The sequence below is a fragment of the Leucopleurus acutus genome, assembly GCF_964270905.1.
Source record: "Leucopleurus acutus genome assembly, chromosome: 2".
Lineage (NCBI taxonomy): Eukaryota > Metazoa > Chordata > Mammalia > Artiodactyla > Delphinidae > Leucopleurus > Leucopleurus acutus.
Genome location: NC_139143.1, coordinates 184,985,359 through 185,001,528, shown reverse-complemented (window position 1 = coordinate 185,001,528; position 16,170 = coordinate 184,985,359). Strand labels below are relative to the sequence as shown.

Below are 16,170 nucleotides of genomic sequence, written 5' to 3'. Positions count from 1 at the left end.
AGGACAGACTTACAGACTTGCCGCGAGTATGACTCGGCAGAAACAATAAACAACAGAATTAGACTCATCAAAAACCTTATGTATATTGGAATTACTGGATAGAAAATATAAAGTAAACCTGTTTAAAATGCTTAAAGGAATAAGAGGGCTTCCCTGGTGGCGCAGTGGTTGAGAGTCCGCCTGCCGATGCAGGGGACACGGGTTTGTGCCCAGGTCCGGGAAGATCCCACATGCTGCGGAGCGGCTGGGCCCGTGAGCCATGGCCACTGAGCCTGCGCATACGGAGTCTGTGCTCCGCAACGGGAGAGGCCACAACAGTGAGAGGCCCCGCATACCGCAAAAAAAAAAAAAATGTAGTAGGAACTAAAAACTCAATGACAGGTCAAAAAGACATAGCTAAAGAATCAGTGAATAGAAAATGCATGTGAAGACATATCCAGAATACATCTCTGAGAGACAAAGATGAACAACAAGGATAAGAAACTAAGAGACATTAAGGACAGAGTGAGAAGCTCTAAATGTTGAATCTAATTCTGGAAGGAAAAAATAGAAGGGTGGAGTCCTCATATTCAGAAAGCCCACAAATCCCCATCAGGATAAGAAAGAGAAATGCATACCTAGATTTACAACAGTGCAACTTCAGGACAACAAAAACATGAGAAGGTCTGAAACAGCCATAGAGGAAAGGGAGATTACATGAAAAGGAATCATAATTTCTCAACAGTGACAAAAGAAGTCAGAAAACAGTGGGATAATATCTACAGCTGAAGGAGAACCCAGAATTGTATTCTCAGCTAAATAAAGATTTTATAAGAGGGTGAAATAAAGATTTTTTTCAGATAAACAAAAACAGAGCATTTACTTTGATGGATGCTCAGAAGCATTTGCCTTAGCGAGAAGGAAAACGGTCCTAGGAGGAAGCTCTGAGCTGGGAGACAGTAATGAAGTGGCAAAAGGGATAAACATAAACACTGTCTGCATAAAATAACAGTAACGTTTAATTTGGAGTTAAAAAAAAGTGATACTAGATAATAACATAAGAGGGTAGGGAGATATAATACTTTGATCAGTCATTCTAAGTTTTGTATATTGTTCAGGGAAAGGATGGAGACAATGACTAATTTTAGACTTTGTTAAATAAGGTATGCAAGTCAAATTTTATGGGTGAAAAAGATAAAATTGGATGCATTCCTCATACTGTACACTGGGACATATTCCAAAGAGCTAAAAGATCTAAATGTAAAAGGTGAAGCCATTTAAGTACAAGAAGAAAGAGAGGTGAAAATGATGTATACACAAAGCTTTTCATTGCAGGATTATTTTAAATATCAAAGACTGGAAAAACACAGTCATCAATAGGGACTGGTCAAATAGCTGTGGCATGTTCACACAATGAAGTACCAATTGCCTCTAAAGGAATGAAGACATTCTCACTATACTGCTATGGCATGAACTCCAGGATATGCTGCTGTGAAAGTGGAAAAAAGTAAGATCCAGAAAGTTTATACTATGTTCACTGTTGTAAACCAAGTTGGTTGCACAATCACTCAAAAAATTATTTCAAGTGACTTTGAACACAGTATTTTGGGGTATATCCCCAACAAGACACATCCTAAAAACAATAACAAATTGCAAAAGACCTTGAACTGCATTCAGTAATCATATTGTTAATACTAATACTGGTCATATACTATTTATATGTATACAAAAATACATATATTTTGGGGCTTCCCTGGTGGCTCAGTGGTTGAGAGTCAACCTGCCGATGCAGGGGACACGGGTTCGTGCCCAGGTCCGGGAAGATCCCACATGCCGCGGAGCGGCTGGGCCCGTGAGCCATGGCCACTGAGCCTGCGCGTCCAGAGCCTGTGCTCCGCAATGGGAGAGGCCACAACAGTGAAGGTGGGGGACATATATTTCCTTATATTTTCAAAAATAAACACTGAAAAGATAAATTTAAAAACTGATAAAACTGGTTAGCTTAGGGGGAAGTGTGGTAGGCAGGATTTCCCGAAAACTCCATGTCCTAATCCCTAGAACCTGTGAATAAATTACTTTACATGACAAAAGGGGACTTCTGAAGATGTGATGAGGGAGCAGGACGCTGAGATGGGGAGATTATCCGGGTGGGCCCAATCTAATCACAGGAGTCCTTAAAAGCAGAGAACCTTTTCTGGTTATGTTCAGAGAGAAAGATTTGAGGGAAAAAGGAGAGTCAAAGAGATACAATGTTGCTGACTTTGAAGATGGAGGAAGGAGGCCAAAGAATGCAGGCAGCCTCTAGAAGCTAGAAAAAGCAAGGAAAGGGGTTCCCCCTAGAGCCTCCAGAAAGGAACACAGTCTTAATGGCACCCTGACTGTAGTTCAGTATGATCTATGCCAGACTTATGACTTAAAGAGCTGTAAGATAATCAATTTGTGTTGTTTCAAGTTACTAAATTGGTGGTGATTTGTTATAGCAGCAATAGTAAATGATAGAGGAAGGAAGAAATAAGTTATAAGAATAGGGATGGAAGCTAGTCTTTGCTGAATACATCTTATAGTTTTGACTCTTGAATTATGCTAACGTCTTACATAACTAGAATGAAAGTTAAATTACAAAACTCACAAGAAATTTCTAAAAATTGAAAATAAATAGGAACAAATGAGTTTAACTATAAACCAAGTTGGTTGCACAATCACTCAAAAAATTATTTCAAGTGACTTTGAACACAGTATTTTCGTGTATATCCCCAACAAGACACATCCTAAAAACAATAACAAATTGCAAAAGACCTTGAACTGCATTCAGTAATCATACTGTTAATACTAATACTGGTCATATACTATTTATATGTATACAAAAATACATATATTTGGGGGCTTCCCTGGTGGCGCAGTGGTTGAGAGTCCACCTGCCGATGCAGGGGACACGGGTTCATGCCCAGGTCCGGGAAGATCCCACATGCCGCGGAGCAGCTGGGCCCGTGAGCCATGGCCACTGAGCCTGCGCGTCCAGAGCCTGTGCTCCGCAACAGGAGAGGCCACAACAGTGAGAGGCCCGCGAACCGCAAAAAAAAAAACCAAAACAGATAACTAATGAGAACCTACTGTATAGCACAGGGAACTCTACTCAGTGCTCTCTGGTGACCTAAATGACCAAAATAGAGGGGATATACATATACATATAGCTGATTCACTTTGCTGTACAGTAGAAACTAATACAATATTGTAAAGCAACTATATTCCAATAAAGATTAAAAAAAAAACCTACAGCAAACATTATACTTAGTGATGAAATCTTAACACTAGTCCCATTAAAATCAGGAACAAGATTAAAGGTTTCCACTATTACAGAGTCTAATCAACACTGCAGTGAAGGTCCTAGGAAAGCAGTAAGGAAAAGTAACAACTGCTTTACTGACCAAAACAAAAAAGCCAAAACTGTTTTTTATGTTCGGCAGACTATATGATTAGCTAGAGTGAAAACCTGGGAAAATTTACAGGTAAATTATTAGAATTAGTAAGAATTCAATGAGGTTGATTATATAAAAATAAAATGCACTTGTATATTCCAGGCAGAAAATTAGAAAATATACTTTCTAAAAAAATACTATTTCCTCTGAATGTACATCAAATTGAATATGTAATCACAGAAGAAAAAATATTTAATTCCAGGATCTTTAAAACGCAGTACTCTGACCATACACCTTGTGGAATACTTTCTAAGAACAGTAGGAACCGCAAAGCCACCTTGAACTGTATTCAGTAGGATCGCTGTTGGTAGTGGTACAGGTATGGTAATCACAGAACCACTGTGTGTACTCTATGGTTCAGAGAAAAAAAAAAAGAGAGCGAGCAAGAGAGAGAAAGAGGGAGGGAAAGGGGGAAATTCTTCTTTACAGAAAAATGCCAGCTATTAAAAGTAGAAGGAGGGGCTTCCCTAGTGGCACAAGGGTTGAGAATCCACCTGCCAATGCAGGGGACACGGGTTCGATCCCTGATGGGGGAAGATCACACATGCCGCAGGGCAACTAAGCCTGTGAGCCACAACTACTGAGCCTGCGCTCTAGAGCCCATGAGCCACAACTACTGAAGCCTGTGTGCCACAACTACTGAAGCCCACGCGCCTAGAGCCTGTGCTCCGCAACAAGAGAAGCCACTGCAATGAGAAGCACGCACACTGCAACAAAGAGTAGCCCCCGCTCGTCGCAACTAGAAAAAGCCAACACGCGGCAACGAAGATCCAACACAGCCAAAAATAAATTAAAAAAAAAAAAAAAGTCATTACTTTGCAACCAACGTGATAATTGATTCCAACAAGGATTATCCATGGTGGCTAAAATCATTGGGTAAAAGGTAGCTGGGGAATAGGACAGTCACACAGTCTCAACGTATCACCCCACACATTACTTAATGGCTAAGGAAAAAAGGTAACTTCACAATGGAGAGATCTGATACATACCAACCTCACCATGTGCTCAAACTCAGGACCAACAATAACTGGACAAACTGACATTATGAAGCATTGTTACTGCACCTCTGTAGTATTCCCACTAAGCGTTTGACTTAAATCTAATCATGCCGAAACAACCAGAAATCCACTGTGGGATATTCCATCAGATTATTGGACTGAACAGTAGATTACGGAGAATAACAATGCTGTCCCCCCGCTTCCCCTCCAGCCACTCATCTTTTAGCCATTTTGAGGTATAAAACAGGAAGTTGAGCTGAACTGATTATACCTGTACACTTAGGTGTTAGAAGTTCTGGGGGAGGAAAGGCATTAGGCATAACGGCAAGCAGAGTACATTATTAGGAAGCTGAGGCACAGATGGACTTCCCACGCAGGCATGGCACGGGGCAGGGAGGAGCAAGGGTTGGGGGTTTACCCACTTACTTCCCGGATGGCCCCGTCACAAACCCGAATGACATTCAGGAATGTGGGCATGACCTGGGGCAGGAACTGCACACACTTGAGCCCCAGGGACTTGAAGATGAAGGTGATGGCCTGGACGACCATGGTGTGATGGTGAGAGAGGGACTGGTCTCGGAAGATGCGCATCAGGGCCACCATGGACACGGCTGGGTAGAACTCGTCCAGAGGCAAGTTCCCCATGTTGACCAGCATCTCACTGGTGCTGTAGTCAGCTAGGACCAAACAAAGGTGAGGATCACGAGCTATACATGACTCTGACTTTGGACAAAGCGTGGTTACCGACAAACAAAAAAACCTCCTGTGGGTCACCAGCATTCACATCTCTCTCCCTGCTGTACTCTAACACCACTGGGAATACCAGGTATATTAGGAGCCAGTGAATAGGCTCTCACCATGAAGGACAGTTTTTGGCTTGTCTATTATCTAAACTACAAAAGCCTAACACAGTACATGACGGGTTTTCTTTAAATTGCTACGTTTAATTTAGCTTCTTACCATTCCAGTTCACAACTTCAGTAGCTGAAACCATCAATAAAAAGTTACTCCGCCAAATGAAAATAAAGGGGATTAAATTAGGCAAACATCTGTTCAGCAGCTGCTTGGTCCCCCTAGGGAATTCAGAGAAGTTAACAACAAATGCTACCTGACCTGAACAACAAGGATCTCAAGGACTGGGGGTGGAGGAGGGTGTGGAAGGTGGGGGAGGGGCGGAGGAGGGTATGGAGGGTGGGGGAGAGGGAGGGGAGGGTATGGGGGTGGGTAGCGGTTTAACAGCACAATAAGGACGCTAAGAACCAGAACATCCAAGAGACTGGATGACTGGCACTGCTGAGGACGGAGGAAATGCTGGAGGATGTGGCTCAGGCTCTGCTCGAAGGCTGTGGGTCTGACAGGATTAACATTGCAGGCACACTTCTCTCATATACAGAAGAACAAACTGGAAGCAGTATGATCCCATCCACAGAGTTCAGAAACAAATTATTTTATTTGGGGAAAATAACATTTTGCTGAACTAGATGGGAGAACCACTGCTGAACTTTCACACTTTGACAAATACGCCTGCCCTGATGGACACTGAGTTAAGCCTAGGAAACTCATCTGCATCCCCAGGCCCTGCCCAATCTCTTAGGCTACTATCTAAAGACAAAGGAACTCTACAGCTAGACCACTTGATGAAAGAAAGAGCCCTGGATCCTGATTGCTACTAGTTTTTCCACGCCCTCTGAGCCTTAACCTCAGATTTCCCTATCAATTAAAACAGGGAGAATAAATTCTACCCTCTTCCTCCTTGGGTGCCATGGGAATAGAAAACATCAAAGATGCACTAACAAAGAATGACAGATGAACAAGGGTGATGGGGTGATAATTCACGTCTCTCTCATCAGCACCTAAGAGTGACTACAGACATAGCCTGTTGACCTTTAACAAAGAACCTGGACAAACGGGAAGACTGGACACACTGGGAAGCAGCGCCCCTGCTGCGACTCAAGAGGAAACTACTGACGTTCCATTCAAAAGTCACAAGGTGAGTCAATATGCAATAATTTCACAGTTATCCAGCCCAAGGCTCTTTCTAAACACAGCCAGTGGGGGCTTAGTGAGGCAAGAACCTGGCAGCCACTCAAGGTTCTCCTCAACTTACAGGAATCCTGACTTGATTTGGATTCTGACAGGCTGACAGCAGAAGCATCCCGGGACTGGTCGATCATGCCAATGTTCACCTTGTGCTTGTAGGGATCCAAGGCCCCCAAGAGCCCTAACACACGGATAGCCTGCGTGGGGAAGGGGAGGGGAAAAGAAAACATTCATCACAGCACCTGACTACCGCAGCTCTCATGGATACTCATGTTCCATGATGCCCAATTCATATCCCACGACCAGCTACAGGGACAAAACGGAGAGGGACAGGAAGTCTCATCAGTACTGTCACAGCACGTTAATGACGCAAACGTCTCTCCATTCTCCCAGCAAAGTCTTTAAACACCAAGTTTGCGGTGTTTCCTACCTCTCGCCGTGTACCCTGGTTCTGCTCAGTCTTCAGGAAATTCAGCAGCACCTCAAGCAATGTGGGGTACTTCCTGTAGGGCTCCACCACGTAGCCAGTGCTGGCCACCAACTGTCCCAGGGTCCACAGAGCCACCTGGACAGGCAAAAGATCACATGGTTTGTAGCACCAGTAAGAGAGAAAAGAAAGCATACTCCGTACTCTTCATTAAATGGTTATAACAAAGTGTTAGAGGCTATTACAAGAAAAGAATGCCCAGTAAAGGCACTAACCATAAACTAAAATCCTGAGAGCTGGGACATAAAAACAAGGCTACAAACCAACACAACAATCGCTGGATCAAAGGTAAAGAACAGTCCCACCTTTCTCAGGAAGTATATAGTTCTTCTATACCCTGGATGATTGACAGGAGAAATCGGACTCAAAAGGAAATTAAGGTTGTTCTTACTTCCAGTCTAGTCACCTAATGACCTCGATGACCAAAGCAAAGCCAGGGCCGGGGGAGGGTGAGCTGAAGCTCCGCTTCCCTCCCCAACCAGAGGCCAAGACTCTCTGTTTCCCTTTAGGGGCCGGGGCTCTGATAGATGACCTGCATTTTTTTTTTTTTTCAGTCTAGAGGAAATGGCACTGGTCAGCCCTGATACTGACAGTGACTCTGGGTCAGGATGAATGCTAATTCTAGCTCCAAGTCTTTCTTCTTTTTACTCAGTTAACAAATATTTCTAAGTACCTACTAGGGCTAGGCATTACTGGCTGGGCACACTAAGGTGACTGAGAGAGATGAGGTCCCTGGCCTCATGGGGCCGATCCTGCTCAAACACGAAGTAGTGGTACTCACCTGCCTTTTGGCCAACAGAGAGGAGTCCTGGAGCATGTCCATGATGATAATAAAAAGTTCATCAACCCACTTCCTCATTTCTAGGCCACTAACCTACAAAGTGAAAAAGGAAGTGGTAGACAGCATTAGAAATTATGGCATTAAGAAGTATTTTGACTTCATTAGAGGTGAAATAATTCTTCCCATCCTATGGAAAAAGCAGTTGTCCCCTTACCTGAGCCAACTCTCCTATTGTAGCCAGGACATTATTGATCACACCTGGGTTTGGATCAGGGTCTGGATCTTTCAGTTTCAAAATTAAAGCCTATGGAAAGAAGGTATGAGAAAATGAATGCTGGTTAGAGTCTACTAGAAAACTTTTTTTCACATAAGTACAATTCACCCAAAAGACCATCTCAGTCATAGATAAATTACTTCTAAGGCTTTATGAATCCAGGATTCCTGTGGAATGTGCATTCTTAAGCCTTTCTCCATACTGCACACAAGTCTGACGTATGAGGGAGCTGGCAAGTGCCATGGTCTATAAACATTTCCCATGCCTTCCCTAAACTGCACCTGTGTGATCATGCACCCAGATTCACGTAAGTTGTGAAAGACCTCACATGAGTCTAACATAGACTTGAAGGTGGACTCAGATCTTAAAGCTCACTTTTTCTTCATTTTGGGGGAGTTACTTTATGCCACTATCTTTCTTCTCCTCGCCAAGCACATTGGATGAGGGGCTTGAAACATCATATCTTATCTCTTAGAAGGAGAGCCCTTTCCTGCAACTGGTGAGATTCCTGGTATTCTTGAACTGAGGGTGCTTGATGTGGCCCTTGTCTGCGAGCCTGGGACCAAAGAAATTATCTACTTTGTTCCGTGTACCAGTGAGCACCAAAACACTCTCATCATCCCAAGACATCCTAGAGAGAAAGAACCAGTCTCTGTCTGTTGCAAATTACCTTCAGAATAGGCTCCATGTAGGGGCGGATGAGTCGGGGGGCATTGGAGACCAGGTGCCCCAGCATGCGGGCACTCTGTTCCTTGATTCTTCCAATGCCGCTGTGCTCCAGCTCTGTCAAAATCTGTAGGGAAGAAAGGCTTACTACGACTACGGCAAAGGAAATTCGAGAGGGACTGTATGTTTGAAGTGAGAATGAGGCGCGGAACTAGAGGAAGGAACCAGAACTTCACTGCGGATCAAGGAGCTGCTAGATACTCCACAAGCAAGGCCATCTCTGCAGCTCACAGAACAGTCCTGGAAACAGCAGTGACCGGAGGAAAAACTGTTTGAAACCGGCCCTTTCTCCTTCTGTCACAGTACTCCAAGGTCCCTCAGTCCTCTGCAAAGCATAGCTTTTAACAGTGTAGATAGTCATAGAAGACGGAGAAAACCAACAGGGCTCGCTGTGAGCAGGGTTTTGCAAAAATAAAGAAGGAAGGGGGGGCTTCCCTGGTGGCACAGTGGTTGAGAGTCCGCCTGCTGATGCAGAGGACACGGGTTCGTGCCCCAGTCCAGGAAGATCCCACATGCCGCGGAGCTGCTGGGCCCGTGAGCCATGGCCGCTGAGCCTGCGCGTCGGAGCCTGTGCTCCACAATGGGAGAGGCCACAACAGTGAGAGGCCCGCGAACCGCAAAAAAAAAAAGAATGAAGGGGGGACTTCCCTGGTGGCTCAGTGGTTAAGAATCCGCCTGCTAAAGCAGGGAACACGGGTTCGAGCCCTGGTCCAGGAAGATCCCACATGCTGTGGAGCAACTAAGCCTGTGAGCAACAACTACTGAGCCTGCACTCTAGAGCCCGCGTGCCACAACTACTGAAGCCCACGTGTCTAGAGCCAGCACTCCGCAGCAAGAGAAGCCACCGCAATGAGAAGCCTGCATACCGCAATGAAGAGTAGCCCCTGCTCGCTGCAACTAGAGAAAGCCCGCGTGCAGCAATGAAGACCCAACGCAGCCAAAAAATAAAATAAATTAATTTATTAATTGAAAAAAAAAAGAATGAAGGAAAGGCTCTCTGCAAGAAAGCTGTACAGACAGCAAATCACTCAGAGTGCCTATAAATAATGACAATGGAATCAAAGACTAGTCAGAACAGCTGTGATGTGGAAAGAAATACTGATACTCAGTTGTGGTTTCGGGCACCTCTAGATAAACCCAAACAGTTAGGGATTATATCAATAGAATCCCCTTGGACCTTAATGAACAGAGATAACATGTGCGATCTAACTGACACGCTGAAAACACCAGCAAATCAGCACGTTATGCTCCTGGTGACACAGACATAAACAACTTAATATAGACAGACTTCTGGAGAGCTGAAGTTGCCAGAAGGAAATCTCTGCACAGTGGGAAAAGTGAGAAACAAAGCTCGTGTTAACTCAGCTACCCAAAGGAGTCGTCTCCAATTCAATGCTATGTTTTTTCTCACATTATTGATTTAATAATCCTGATTTCCTGGACCCCCTTGGCAGTCTGTTTTCACCTGGTCACAGCATACAGCAGTGAGAGGGGATGGAGAAGGATACTAAGAACAGAAGCATAACTTCAAGAGATGGCTGTCTGCGGGGAAATGGGTACCAGTGAGGAGAGCACAACTCTCTGGGACAGCGCAGGACCAGATCAAACAGCCCCCAATTTACTCCAGAGCCAAAGAGCGCCGCTGCACTCTAATAACAATACCCAATGCCCACCGAGATGAGCAAGACGCCAAGAAAAGGCCAAAGCACATTTAGGTAAGGTCCCTTACCAAGGCATGAAAATGTACAATTCAACTTGGGGAAATCTGTATCAAAGTTTAAAAACAAGAAAAATTATTAAAAATTTTTTCCCAAGCTGTACTTGTTTTATTCATTCCCTTTGCTAATAAAGTGTTTGTACATTTGCTGCATTCTGTTAAAACAGAAAAGATAAAATAAAATAAAATTCTGGAGTTTCAAGGGCTAAGTTCAGTATATAGTAAATTCATTTAACGATGCTTCACATTTTCCAGTATCAGAAAAACGGATAGCCTGATATAAGCTTACTATAAGCTTCTTGAGGACACAGCCCATGCCTGCCTTGTTCACTGGCATGCTTCCAGAACCCAGCCGTATTTGGAACACAGAAGGTGCTCAAAACATCTGTTGTCTGGATGAACGTACTGATAGTCTCATTAGGAGATATTTCTCTATCAAGCTTATTTAGCATGGTTTGAGCTGGCAGGCTCAACAATGATTTCTTTTCCTTCCCCAAACTTTAGCTATTTCAAAGACTTAAAAGGATAGGCACTCCTAACACGGGCCAGCAGTTAAGGAGTGAACCATTAGGCTAAAAACACAAGTGCCAACATAAGTATAATCTTTTAATTTGTTCACTGATGATATAACTCACAGTCACTTTAATTATGATAGACTGCGAATAAATGACATTTCTTTAGGGTAGAAGTTACATTAATAATTTTCTATGTTTAAGTTCTTTATATGTTATGAAAAGTGTTTATTTCAAAAGAAACCATGGGGAGGATCATGAAGCAGAGGGTGTGGTGGGGACAGGATGGAGTCGGGGGACAGTAGATGACCGGGTGAGCCACACTGAGACCCAGAAGAGGTGGGTGGAAATAACCTGAGGCAGGAAGGACTGGACTCTGTGCATCGTTCACAATTCAGCCAGAGGACTTACTCGGCCGGGTGAAGACAAGAGCTAGAAGACAGGCTTCAGCAGAAAATGGAAATCCTACCAGCTCTAGCAGCAATGCCAACCCGCATCTACCTGAGGCTCTAGTCCAAGCAGCTTAGCTTGGCATCTCACATTATTTAGGAACGACAGCCAGGGACCACAGACCAGGGGCAAGGATGACGAGAAACAGTGCTGGAGCCATTCCCGTATTCGGCCTCTGTGCCTGGCCTCGCATCAGCAGAAGCAGGAGCGGAAGAATTGCGAGGTGCTGGGCAGACTGACACCATCTGCAGCAGAGGCAGTGAAGAGGGGCAAGAAACGGACTCACTGGTGACTTCCCAGGAAAAAGGAAGAGCCACGTGAGAGGTCAGCTTGCGAGTCGCGCTGCCAAGAGGCTTATGAGGCGATAAGCACTAGAATCGCAATTACCAAGCCGGGAAAACACGTGGGCTCTTGGAGCCAAATGTGGCTTCTACCAGGCATCTCACTCTTTTCTCTCCCCTCCTCCTCCTCAACTCTCATTCCCCAAAGAGCACTCACGATGAACGTGCATTCCCCACTACCGCGAGGTGTGACCGTCACATCCTTACCTGGATGAGCATCTTGCGCAGGAAGGGCATGACGAAGGCTGGGTTCATGCTGCTGAGCCGGCCCACGGTGCAGATGGCCAGCTCCCGGATCTCAAACACCTGGTCATTCAGGGCCACAAACAGGGCCTGCAGATTCTCTGCCTGGGCCAGGTGTGCGTCAAAGCGCTCATCCAGGGATGCCAAGACACAGTAGCGGATGTCGGGGTCTGCAAGAGCAATCGAGCCTTTCAGTGCCTCTTCACTCCTCTCCTCCCTCCAGTCCTTTCCCAGTTTCTGCTTCCACTGCCATCAGCCTAGGGAGAGGATTCCAGATACCCTTCTCTGACCAAAACTGTCATTTTTTTCTCTACTCACAGAAGCAAAAATAATAGAATTTTTTTTAAAAAAATTATTAATTAATTAATTTATTTTTGGCTGCGTTGGGTCTTCGTTGCTGCGCATGGGCTTTCTCCAGTTTTGGTGAGCGGGGGCTACTCTTCGTTGCAGTGCGTGGGCTTCTCACTGCGGTGGCTTCTCTTGTTGCAAAGCATGGGCCCTAGGCTCGTGGGCCTCAGTAGTTGTGGCACACGGGCTCTGCAGCTGTGGCTCGCGGACTCTAGAGTGCAGGCTCAGCAGCTATGGCACATGGGCCCAGCTGCTCCACAGCATGTGGGATCCTCCCGGACCAGAGATCGAACCCATGTCCCCTGTATTGGCAGGCGGATTCTTAACCCCGTGCCACCGGGGAAGTCCAAGATAATAGAATTTAAGGCCGATTATCTTACAGAAATAGGCTGGCGTAGCCAAGCCTAAGGCTTTGCCAGAGAAAATGCTGGACATCAGCTTGTTGAGGCCATGAAAGGAAACTGGCTACTTCCAACTGCCCCAGGCACCTACACTTCCTTAGACTGCCTCCATCTCAAACTTTACCAGGATCTGTTATCCCAACCACGAGCAGTTTGCTGAGCACATCCGCCACCACTTGCACTGCGGTCTGGCTAACCACGTGAGCATGGCCACTGATGAGGTGGACAGAGGGCGTGAGCAGGCGGGAGCAGGTGCGGGCGGCTTCCATGCGGATCTCCTTGTGCTCGCTGTTCAGGAAGTGATCCGCACAGTGGCGGACAAACTGGGTCAGAGAGTGGCCTGGATACAAAGGCAGAGAGAAGACAGAATAAACACTGCTGCTTTGGACAGTAGGTCTGCAACTCGCTAGCTGCATTTTCCATTCCATTTCCATTCCATGGCTACTAATTTAATTTTCAACAAGATATTCAACCAGCAAGATATTGACCCCCAACTCTTCTCTTAAAAAAGTAACAAATGATCTTCCAGTGAGCAGAAAGGCAGAAGGGAGGTAGAAAAGGAGCTGGGAGACATAAAAAAGGCATTTCCTCCCTGCCTCCATCCCAATCCTTTATTTCCTTCAAAAAGTGAATTCTTTTGTTTTATTCGGACCCAGCCCTTTATATTCTCAGAGAGTAAAACAATTTTTGATCAAATTTACCTCATCTATTTCAGTTCCCAGATTTAAGTACCAAAAAGAGAGTTTGATATAGGCTGGGTTTAAATATAGCTACTTTCTATTCCTTAGAAATAGACTGGGAGGAGATATGGGGATATATGTATATGTATAGCTGATTCACTTTGTTATACAGCAGAAACTAACACACCATTGTAAAGCAATTATACTCCAATAAAGATGTTAAAAAAAAGAAAAGAAAAGAAAAGAAACAGATTATCCTGGGTGTTAATCAGTGTAAATGGAGGAACTGCAACAGGGAAACTAGCGATGCTGTATAAGTATTCAGACAGCATGTCTACGCTTTTTGTACTTGTTTGTTTCCCTGTAGCCTTAACCAATACCACCTACACAATCTTAAATTTCAAAAGAGTCCATTTTTCTCTCCTGAAACGTATCTCCCTAAGGCATTAATGTGGGTTTATCTGTAGCCTAGAATTCCAAACTGAACTACACAGTACAGCAGTCTTGGAAATCACACCGCCATTGGAATGAAAATACCCCCAAGCCCTGCTTATACATTTTAAAGAATTCAATACCATCTCAGCCAAAGGGAGGTGACAAGGCGAGGGGGATCCATCTCTGCAGCATTAGTTCCTTGGATCAATGAATACTTTTCCTCAACACCATCTGCCCCCACCCCATTTTCCTTTGTCTTTGTATGGGACAAAGAAACAAACGGTAGGAATTAACCATATACGGAAAGACTATAAAAGGATGAGCTGCTATAGAATCAGCTACCCTGTCTCCAGGACCCCTAGCAAGATCCAGGAATTCTAGGTACCCTCATTCTTTTCTCGAGGTTCCCAGTATCACTGACTATCTTGGCAAGAGCCACCACAATTTCTTGGTTTTTTCAAAAAAATTTTTAAATTTAATTTTACTTATTTTTTTATATAGCAGGTTCTTATTAGTCATCTATTTTATACACATCAGTGTGTACATGTCAATCCCAATCTCCCAGTTCATCCCACGCCCCCCTCCCCGCCACTTTCCCCCCTTGGTGTCATACGTTTGTTCTCTACATCTGTGTCTCTATTTCTGCCCTGCAAACCGGTTCATCTGTACCATCGCAATTTCTTACCTTCAAATTCAAAACTGCCAAGAGTTCGGAGGGCAAGGGTAATGCTGCCCACATCGCTGGCCTCAGGGAGGGTCGTGAGGCCAGGAGAAGCCAGCTGATGGGCCAGGCCCTTGGGCATGCCTGGGTGCCGGAGGGGTTTGTGCATAAGGACCAGGGACAGCATCTTCAGGAGTCCATCTTGGATGTCCTTTTTCAGCTGTGGAATCTGACGGCTCAGGTCATAGAGCACAGCTGTGAGGGCAGGGCTGAGGGAAAGGAAACCAGTCACGTAAGGGGCTGGATATATGATATTTGGTCTGGTCTTGGGAAGAAACAGCCCTTCTTGTCCAGCAAGGGGATTGGGCCCCATCCCTGCTTAGTCTTTAAAGCAGAAAGGATACAATAAAATAGAATATATATCTTAAACTCTCTTGGCCTGATCCCATATTTCAAAACAATCTATGATTTTCTGGGTTTTGCCTTGAGAGAACTTGTTTACTGTAATTCAGTCACTATGGAAAACCAAGTCTCAATAAATATCTGGGAAGCAGATTGAGAGCATCGTCCTTATTTTATAGATGAAGAGAACAAAAGTGTAGGGAACTTAAGCAATTTGCCCATCATAATATAAATGATAGCTGCAAACACTAACGGAGCACTTTTTTTTTTTTTTTTTGGCCACGCCACATGGCTTGTGGGATCTTAGTTCCCCAACCAGGGATTGAATCAAACCCGGGTCCGGGCAGTGAGAGTGCTGAGTCCTAACTACCGGACCTCCAAGAAATTCCCAGTGGTGCATTTCTCATACAGACTGCATTGTACTAAGAGTGGCTATTTCGTGAACTCTTTCACTTAATCCCCACGACAAACCTAGACCATAGGAACTGCTACTGTACCCACTTTTCAGACTAGAAAGCTGAGGCTCAGAGAAGTTAAATAATTTATTTATGATCACCCAGCTAGACAGTGATGAAACCTGGATTTGAAACTAGCCTATGAGTTTAGTGTGAGCTATCCTACCTATCCAATTTAACGTGTAAATAGCCATGCCTCGCTCTTTCAACACAGACCCAGGACTGTGACTCAAGCCTCATGCTACCCGAGCCGGGGACAGCTCAGGTTCCCGACACCCACCTCAGGCCCACCGCCAGCATGGGCTCCAGCAGCTCCTTGATGTCCTGCTGGATGCCCGGCCCCATCGCTCGGGCCAGCATGCTGATGCAGGTGAACACCGTGGCATCCACCTGCATTGCCTTCTGTCTCCTGCAGAGAACCGAAGAGTGGCTAGTTTAGACATAACGGCATTTTGTGATACCCTACCTCAAAATTACCTTGGGGCAAGGAGGGCAGGTTACCCAGGCGGGGCCACCCCATGTGGGTGTGCAGGTTACCTACTGCACAGTCTAGGGACCCATCACACTGTAGTCACTGCAGACTTGTATATTTACAACAAATGACCAGCAGATGGCAGTAAAGTCTCTTGAGGAAGGGGCCCCACTTCAGAATTCACACAAAAGGCACCATGTGGGTTAGTGTGGTGCTGGCCAAGGTCCCTATTTAGGAAGCAAACTGAACAACGTGCACATCAGGGACCACGAGTGCAGGGCACAGCCATCAT

At 45.1% G+C, this 16,170-nt stretch overlaps 1 protein-coding gene across 4 annotated transcripts in view; it reads right to left on the bottom strand.

Annotated features, from left to right (window-relative positions):
* MTOR (mechanistic target of rapamycin kinase) overlaps nucleotides 1-16,170 on the bottom strand; it is a 117,488-nt gene that overhangs the window by 87,375 nt on the left and 13,943 nt on the right. For all 4 annotated transcript variants that reach the window (XR_014326030.1, XM_082834556.1, XM_082834554.1 and 1 more), the window contains exons 10-19: nucleotides 15,687-15,815; nucleotides 14,574-14,818; nucleotides 12,898-13,113; nucleotides 11,989-12,194; nucleotides 8,706-8,828; nucleotides 7,976-8,065; nucleotides 7,762-7,854; nucleotides 6,924-7,058; nucleotides 6,561-6,690; nucleotides 4,880-5,130 (exon numbers count right to left, since the gene is read on the bottom strand). Coding sequence is in view for 3 of the 4 variants with exons in the window: in XM_082834556.1 (XP_082690682.1) it covers nucleotides 4,880-5,130; nucleotides 6,561-6,690; nucleotides 6,924-7,058; nucleotides 7,762-7,854; nucleotides 7,976-8,065; nucleotides 8,706-8,828; nucleotides 11,989-12,194; nucleotides 12,898-13,113; nucleotides 14,574-14,818; nucleotides 15,687-15,815 (1,618 nt within the window). In the remaining variant the exon portion in view is untranslated. The remainder of the gene's footprint in view (nucleotides 1-4,879; nucleotides 5,131-6,560; nucleotides 6,691-6,923; nucleotides 7,059-7,761; nucleotides 7,855-7,975; nucleotides 8,066-8,705; nucleotides 8,829-11,988; nucleotides 12,195-12,897; nucleotides 13,114-14,573; nucleotides 14,819-15,686; nucleotides 15,816-16,170) is intronic.